Below are 9391 nucleotides of genomic sequence, written 5' to 3' on the forward strand. Positions count from 1 at the left end.
CTGACAGAGTCGAATGAACACTTGTCAAACATCAGTCAACGAATCTGCCTTGATAATGCACAGATGTCAGTTGTTCATGAGAAGCTGACTGGTACACATGAAGCTCTCACCTTGTGTGTTGATGAACACGATGACGCTCTTGCAGTGTGATGAAGGGAGTGTCGATCGCTGGAGATAGGGCCACGAGGATACACCCCAAAATAGCCAGTAAGGCATTACACGCTGCTCATGGAAGGTGGAACTGGAGATGTAACCATGAGACCAGTGCCTATATCGTGATCAGATGAGGGGGGGTATCTGTGAGGTCCCTGTTGCGTGTTGAGTTGAAACCTTCTTCTGGCAGAAATGGATCAGGGTCGTCCTCGTTTGGATCCATGGATGGCATCATGTTATTGTCTTCATCGTCTTGATCATCAAATATTCCATTGACATCGATGTCTAGGTCATCGAGACCATCCTTGTGTTGTTGTAGAACTTGACTGTCTTCATTTCTGATCGCTTTGATGGCTTTTTTGATCTCGTGATCTAATGCATGCTGTTCTGGGTCATGCGGGAGGTGATGGGCTTTGTATGAGGTGAGGGGATGTGAGCTTGAACTGCTAGCTGTGTTATATGCACTAAAGTGATCAACAGTGTCATTCAGGGCTATGGAAGTTGGGCCCGAGATTGGGCAGATTGGAACCATGGGTCATGAGGTCCACATCTTCTCCGGTTAGGAAACCATAGTCTAACATCTCCTGTTCAACTGGGGATTCCAAAATATGATGTGGGTCATGAAATTGAACATCGGGAGATAACAGGGGCTGCAGGTCATGCAAGGGAAGAGAGTATCCACAAGGAACTGGGCCAGCTTCTTGTGCAGCGCTCGGCACGAACCGTTCACCAACCCACTTAAATTGGGCCTGCGATGCAGCAGTTTTTTTTCTCGCAGGTCACGCCGTTCATGAGCGCATGCGGTGTGCTCAGGTATGAGGACTCCATTACATCTGTAAGCCTGGCAGGTACACCTTTTTTGCCACATTTTTTGACGGAGGGTCCTGCTGGTCAGCCGTGTCAAGGGTAAAAGCGCTTACAGATGATATGTTAAAGCTAAGGCCAGCTGGCGATGCGGCCCAAGCGCTTGCGACTCGGCGTCAAATCAGATATCACGTGTGACGTTGCCTTGTACTTGAGACTCATTGAGGGACTTAGTGAGAATTTACTTAAAAACCATCTCACCATAGACTCCAGGGTTGGGTTATGCAAATATTGTATTTCCAGACGTCGGTTTGGGGTCGAAGTACGAGGCTGTGTGCAGGGAATGTGTTGGCCTAAGAGCCTAGAAAACCAATGTCCATTTATAGTTTGCTTACAATTGTTAGGGACTAAACCGACGTCTGGTTAACTTCAGCTTAAGTCTTTTGGTAGCTCTGTGGAGCTCAAAAATCGTCCAAGTCGGATTTTAGTCTGGTTCAAGCACTAGGTACGCCCTACATCAGGTTATACATCAAAGCTGTCTCGGGTTATGGGTGGGGCTAAATTGTCGTTTCCGCAGTGAATGAGCAAAATTTCACTAAGTCTAACATTTCCTAATTGAACAAAAATTTCACACCAGCAGGCCCCAGTGTCATTTTGATGCAAGAATTCGTTGCAGTTGTAGGGATGCAGTGATGCATCGAGCGCTGCAGTGAATTTTCTGTTGCAGTGATGCATTAGTGACACATCAGTAATGCACTCTGATGCATCAGTAATGCACTCTGATGCATCAGTAATGCACTCTGATGCACTAGCATCAGCAATGCATCAAACCGAAAATCGGGAATCGTCCCACGGTCATACATGAATCAACAATACCGCCAGGTACTGGTCCACATCCTGCCGCCAGCTGCTCGCTGTTATACACTGTGCACAAATCCCTCTTGCAGCCCTACAGCTGCACAATGCCCCCAGGGTCATATGTGAATCAACAATACCGCCAGGTACAGGTCCACATCCCGCCACCACCTGGTCGCCTCTATACACTGCTCACGAATCATCCCGCCGCTGACTACTCGCCGCTATGTGGTGTGCACGAATCCCTCTTACAGCCCTGCAGCTGTACACACCTGCCCGCTGTACTACCCTGCGCATATATCCCTCTTGCAGCCCCACTTGCCACTACACCTTTGCCAATATACCCTTTCTCAAATTCACCTTCGTATGCGAGCCAGACATCTCTGTGTATGGTCGCTCTCAGGTGTGGATCCACACTCCTTGGAAACCTTTGGATGGGCTTGGGTGGGCTAGAGACACCCAGTGGCCCATATCCATATCAATTGCAAATTCAGAATCAAAATGAGCGTCGAGGCACTTTGAAGTTTCCCTGGCGCACCAACTGGATCCAACATATGTGATTTATGTACTAGTTTGCAGCCTCGAACTTCAGGGATCACTTGTAGTATGTTTGCCACGTATCTCATAGTTCGACATAGTATTCTACCTCCAGTGAATCTTGCAAGCACTCCATATACTTGGGGATTAAATGACAACACAACTATATCCATCGATCACCCACACAGAGACTATATGTACTACTTAGCGACAAATATTACTATGAACGAGAATGAAATGATTAAGTAGAGAAGCAAATTTTTGATCATGACATGAAGACATAGGCTCATGCCTTCGTTCGCTTTTTCCTGTGTCCGTTAGCATTGAGCAAGTGAGGAAGATATCGAAGACATACTTTGCAGAAATCACACCCTCCACGGTTGAGTTAGCGGGACGCTTCATTGCCCTAGCATCCTCTGAAACAGATTGAGTTTCCTTACCAATGCTAACAAATGTCAGACCATCTGACCCAATGGCGTCGGCAATATCATTCCACTTGGATTTGATTGGAATTCATTTTGAGGCACATTGAGCTACAGGATTGCCTTCATCCACAGCGGTGTGCAATGTCTCCGTTAATTTGGCGACAGGTCTTGCTTTGGGTTTGGGTTTGGGTTTGGCAGTGTTCATGGGTGTGATGATGGGGGTGGACTCCATGGCGGGATTGTGTTTGACTTTGGTAGCGGGCTTTGACTTGAATTTGCGCTTTGACTTAGCAAGACCAGCACCAGCGTGAGTGTCAGCAAGATCCTGTATGTATGCCCTCGGTCGGAGAAGGAGGATTTGCTGCTGGAATAATGGGCAGCTGTTGAGTGAACTGAGGAAGGGTGTCATCCTGCTCAGTTGGTGAAGGAGGATTTGCCGCTGGAAGAATGGGCAACTGTTGAGTGAACTGAGGAAGGGCATCATCCTGCTCAGTCGTGGCAGTGCTGTGCTCGGCAGATATTGGAGAGCTCAAGAAGGAGGACAGGCTACGCATCTCCCACCCCTGTGAATCAGAATTGGCACCATTCCACGTGTGCGTGTCATATTGTGTGTCAAATGAGGGCGCTGATGAGCTGAATGCGGGGGAAAATAAGTTCTGCGTGATGTTGTCACTACCAAAATAACCCAGTGCCATAAGATCAGCATGGGAAAAAGACAACCCAAGCGCCTCAACGGTACCAGGCACACTGGATTGCAGCATGCTAAACGAATTGGGAGGCACGGTGGCAATGTTGTCCCATGCGTGTTCGAGCGATGCATCAGGCTGGGCCTGTTTGAATGATGCATCAGGCTGGGCCTGTTTGAACGGTGCATCAGGCTGGGCCTGTATGAATGATGCATCACATTGTGCCTGTGTCTGCAAAGTGTTAGATTAAATAGGGAGAATAATGAAAAGTACTTACCTCAGAGTAGAGTGCGGATTGATTAAGTTCACCGAGTGGTGATGCATCACTGATTCCGGTCGAGGAACTTGCGAAGCCTGTTATTGATGCATCAGTTTGCATCAGGTGGCTGCGAAATGATATAAAGACCTACCTAGATTATCCCAGTCAATGGAATCACCACGTTGTCCTTCGTCGTTCTCTTCACCATCCTCGGATTCTTTGCCACTGTTGCATCCTTCGAGCTCCTCAGTCTGATCGCCGTCTTCGACATCTGGCAGCAGCGGGTTATGCTTGTTCGGAGCTGATGGTTGAGTCTTATGGTGAGCCTATAGTGACTTGGACAACAAGGATTAGCTTACGGAATATCAACTCAGCGTATTCCTGGTATGCGGCAAGGAAAGTGTTGTCCTTGTCAGGGCATAACTGAGAAAAGTCGTTCCCAGCAGGAGTTTCTGATGGATGGCACCTTAGTAAGGTGAGCTTGGTAGTCAGATTTATGGTTTGGTGCACTTACGATAAAGTTACGATATTCCAATTCTGCCTCGGGTCCGGTCCAGCGCACATGAAGGAGACTATAAATCGAGTCTTTTTCTTGATGAGGCGTGCAAAGCACTGGCATATGATTGGTAAATCGTCGATACCTCTATAGGCCGTGTAAGTAACATCATAATCATAATCATTAACTAGTACTTACTTCACAATGGCATCAGCGTCGGTTTCGTCGTCGTCGTCGTCATCATCGTCATCGTCGGCTTTATCGTGTAGCATGTCCTTCTTTACCTTTTTCTGCTTATTGTACTTCTCTCTCACCTCCTTCTTCACCTCGTCTGACTCATCTTCCAGGAGCTCTTTGCAAAACTTTTGGCCCAATGCCATGCGGCGACCAGCTGTAGCTACGTTACCTGCCTCTTGTTGAGCCGCTACTAGAGGTTTGATCCATTCATCGTAGACCATATCCATGTAGATTTCTTCGACAGATTTTGCGCGCGACTTCGGCAGCAGTGCACTTTCAAATATGGAGATTTCCTTCTTGAGGCCACGATTTTTCTTGGACGTGTTTGTCCGCCAATGGAACCAGGTCTGCAATCGCTACCAGGGTTTTGGTTAGCAGTCAAAAGTTGTCAAAACATTTGACAACTCACTACTTTACGCGTTTTTTCGGCAGCAAGTTCTTCAGCTTGTTGCTCTTCTGTTAGTGGTATTTCGATGGGGATATTGGGGAAGAGGGCGGCTCGCTCAGGCCAACTTTTAAACCAATAAAGATGAGTCTTGGCCCAGAAGTGCGCGTAGTCCTTGTCCTCGCCGTGTAGTGCAATATACTCCGGCAACTGTTCATGGAGCCATTTGTATTGTTCCTTAGTAGTCCACTGAGCTGCTGGCATCTGTCATAGGATTTTAAGTCATATACCATGTTAAGAGTGTCGCTATCATACCTTTGTTTTTCTTTGCGCAATGATAGACAAGTGTGTCCCTCTACCAATGTCTATGCCCGTCCTTATATCATTCCACTGGCATCTGATCAGGGCTCGTTGAAAATCAATATCGGCGAATGAAAAAGGAGGCTAATTTAGCTGGCAATGACTTACTACAGGATCCGATTGCAGGACAGTCAAAACAAAAACAGTGGTACCGGTACCAGTCTGTTCTGGCGCCAGTCGGTGTCTCTGGGTGGATCAGGTAATGAGGGTACCAAACTGAGTTTAGCTAGCAAAGACTTACTACTGGGTCCGATCACAGGAAAATCAAAATGCAAATGGTGGTGTCGGTGCCAGTTTGTGTGTCTAGGGCCAGTCTGTGTGTCTGGTGGATCGGGCAATCGTTCATTACAAACTGAATCAAAGTGAAGTGTGATAAGGAGCGAGTTGAGCGAGTTGATGAACATTGATCTGGTTTGATCAAGGTGAGCTCGGATGATGACATGCATGAAAGAGTGACTTCACCTGTGCGCGACATGTTGATCAGGGCAATACACTGAAAGGAAATGCATTCTGACTGGCTCTAAGCGAAGTGAAATAAGGAGCATGACACTGACCTTGTTCGATAAAAGTGAGCTCAGATGGATAGTGTGCACAGAAGAGTGGCTTTACCTTTACCTTTTGTTGACTGGGGCATACACTGAAAGGAAATGGTCCATCCAAAGAAAGGAATGCGGAACGATGGTACTTACTGCCAACCAATACCAGAAAAGAGTGTTAAATCCCGCAGGTGATCTTGGTTGCGGGTGAGCTTATAGTACACTTTACATAGAGCATCACAAATAAGTACAGAATCGTGCATCGGGCAAGAGACTCACTTGGATATTGAACATCGGAATCAGCAGTTTGCATGAGCCACGACTTTGCGATAAGTACATTTGTCATATTGGCCAGCTACTAGAGACTCACCTGGACGACATCAGAGTTGGCAGATGCTGGTACCAAGCCAACACAGTGCGCAAAATCATGAGTGAGGCAGCAGTAGTTATAGAGTTATTGAGTGATCAGTATAGTAGTTCCAACATGTGCACAGTTGAAGTGATTGAAGTGATTGACTTGGAGCCTAAAGCGGCAGTGGAATCGCCGAGTTACAAGTTCAACATATGAGCTAAGACTCAGCTTGTGCTTTACTCAAATCTAGCTATTACCCAGACCACCGCGCAAGTTAGAACCCCCGCAGACATACTCTGAGTATCTATCAAGCATTGAGTTGTAAATCTCCCAAAGTTAACATTGTGGCTAGCGGTGTTATTACAACTTAGTAAGTTACTCCATGCATTGCATCTTGATGCCAACTGGAACATCTTTGCTTCAGCCCAAACGACCAAGACTGGAACATGGGCACCCAAGACACCTGGTCCGGCAGTCAGTTTCTTGGCTCTGCGACTCCCAGAAATCAAAATATGTAACTGGTTTAGTTGGTACGTTTAAATTCCAGCCGCCATTTTTGGCCTCTAATCTGAACCTCGGTACTGTATCCGCCAATAGATCAAGATGTAAAATCAATATACGAAATATGGAATCCTCAGGACGTCCCTTTGTTTTTTGACATCATCTCATCCGGCTGTGGCTACCCCTCCACCAACCTCCATTCTTGCACTCTCTTCCCAGCATTCACTCCACAGGCGTAATACTTGACTTTCCTCTCCCATATCTCCAATGATACAAGCCACCTCCCATTCCCCGCCCCATACATCAATCTATGTGATCAACACAATCCTCAGGACGTCCCTTTCATTTTCTGACATCATCTCATCGGCTGTGGCTGCCCCTCCACCAACTCCATTCTTGTATCTCTTCCCAGCATTTCACTCCACCAAGCATAATACTCAACTTTCCTCTCCCATATCTCCAATGATACAGCCATCTCCCATGCCCGCCCCATACATCAATCTATATGCGATCAACACAATCCTCAGGACGTCCCTTTCGTTTTTCTGACATCATCTCATCTGGCTGTAGCTGCCCTTCCACCAACTCCATTCTTGCATCTCTTCCCAGCATTTCACTCCACCAGCGTAATACTCAACTTTCCTCTCCCATATCTCCAATGATACAGCCATCTCCCATGCCCGCCCCATACATCAATCTATGTGATCAACAGACATTTTTGTTATTCACTGTGCGTACTGTAATCTTATCACTAAGACTACTCCTGACATCATTGTCTTGCATTAACCATAATGATGCATCGGTGATGCATCCGGTGACCCGCATCTGCGATCTCCGCACTGGAAATCAAATTTCTCAATGAGTGCATCATATCACTGTTTCAAGTCTAATCAAGTTTACTAGACGCTGCTACGTTATTCAGGGTGAGTGGTCCGCCATATCATTAATGGCGGTTCATAAGGCTAACTCAAAAATCACTGCAAATACCAGTCTCCCTTGCATTGACCACCACTAATATGACATTGATGTCAATGCTCGTGACCCAGGGTGAGTAGTTCACTTTATGAATGGAAGGTGCTTCCCAGGCTAATCCAAAAACTACAGCGCATTTGAGTCCCACTCCCAGGATCTCTCAATGAACGATCCGCTGATCCTCTTTGGATCAGTATTACTACGACACCCTACATGACCGAACCAGAGGAGTCCGTGACTGTGCACGAGGGCAGTATAGAGTTTGAGGAGGCCGCGAATGCTATGGCGGACGAGTGCTTTTTATATTTATATGAAGGAATTTTCTATAACATGCCTGCCCAGCACAATCTAAAACCCCCTTTTTATTGTGTTACTCGGGGCCGCTACATCGGTGTTTTTCTGGCATATCTCGGTGAGTTTTCACGTTCTCATTAATATTTTTTATACTTAACACCTACCATAGGAATAGTGTAAAAATCGAACTCTGGACACCAGGCAATTATGTTGCTACCGTCTTTGTGGTTCAGTCACTTGTTCTGGGAGAACAGGAGGTTCATTGTGCCATCAGACGTAGGCTCACAGCGAGCAGGTGACACACTAGTAGGTTTGATACTATACTTCGTTTGGTAGCATTTGCTGACATCTCGTTAGGATTAGAGTTATGGTTATGCGGGTGTTGCTCAGTCTACAGTTGGGACTAGTTAGTTATGGGATGATGTCATACTACGAGAATGCCAAGTACTAGTCATTTTGAGAACAATGCATTGACATGTTGGGCAATAACCCTAACCCTAAATGTGCAACACTACGGTTTGGTCAATTGTGCTGTCGTGTTGGTAATCAACATTGCAACATTCAACGACGAATGTCTACAGATCCTCCTTGTGCCGGGGAATCTTCAATTCAGACTATTGTATGCACTCCGGCAACATCCGCACACTGAAGAAGTTACAGAAACGAAAGAAGAAACCCAAGCTCAATTTTTACCGCTCAGCCACCTTGGTGCCGCCTTCTCGCCAGCATACCCAATATGATGTTCATAAAGATGGGACCATTGGCTATACACTGAAGCATCTTCGACCTCCCAAGAACGCTAAAGCAACCATCAAGAATCTAACTCATACTGCACCGACTCTGCACGATGTGCCGTTTTCAATTCCTGAGCCATTCGATGATCTCCCGCCCGAAGTATCATTGGACTTTTTAGGTGAGGAAAGCAGAAACCGAGGAGCGGGTGTATGTACACTACATTATTCTTTGACTTTTTCCTTACCATGCTTACCGTGATTATTTAGGATAATCCTTTGCTGATGTGGTTGAAGCACCGAGGAATATTCCTTCGTGAATTCATCCGTCTCGAAGGGAGATGTGGCCAAGCCAGCGCTCAGTCTTGCTTGGAATGTAATCGTCCCAGCCCGGAGTACCGGTGTGAAGACTGCTTAGGGTCAGAGCTTTATTGCACAACTTGCATCTTGTCGGCCCATGTGCGCCACCCACTTCACCGATTGCAGGTACGTTTTCATATTTGATTGGGAGAGTTGGACATGAAACTATATAAGATATCGATGCAGAGGTGGAACGGTCAATACTTCGAGCAAACCTCACTGAAAACCCTGGGCCTTCATCCAGCTTGGCCACACCACTGGCCAGAAATGTCTTAATCCTCAGCATGCATTTAACGACGATTTTGTCGTTGTCGACACCCGCAGTATCCATGAAGTGGCCCTTGACTTCTGCAATTGTGCAACAGCCGAAAGCCACATGCAGCAGCTGCTTAGAATATCCTGGTTTCCTTCAACAACATCAGATCCAAAAACGGCGCAACGTTCTCTG

At 46.6% G+C, this 9391-nt stretch overlaps 1 protein-coding gene across 1 annotated transcript; it reads right to left on the bottom strand.

Annotated features, from left to right (window-relative positions):
• Window positions 1-268: 268 nt before the first annotated feature.
• Window positions 269-685, bottom strand: EDB91DRAFT_1258601 (uncharacterized protein; the record flags this gene model as incomplete). The annotated part of the gene is made up of 1 exon (XM_041324352.1): window positions 269-685. One exon carries the CDS (start codon window positions 683-685, stop codon window positions 269-271), a length of 417 nt encoding a protein of 138 aa, XP_041168432.1.
• Window positions 686-9391: the final 8706 nt, after the last annotated feature.

The sequence above is a fragment of the Suillus paluster genome (genome assembly GCF_016628075.1).
Source record: "Suillus paluster strain FC165 chromosome Unknown EDB91scaffold_501, whole genome shotgun sequence".
NCBI classification, from domain to species: Eukaryota; Fungi; Basidiomycota; class Agaricomycetes; order Boletales; family Suillaceae; genus Suillus; species Suillus paluster.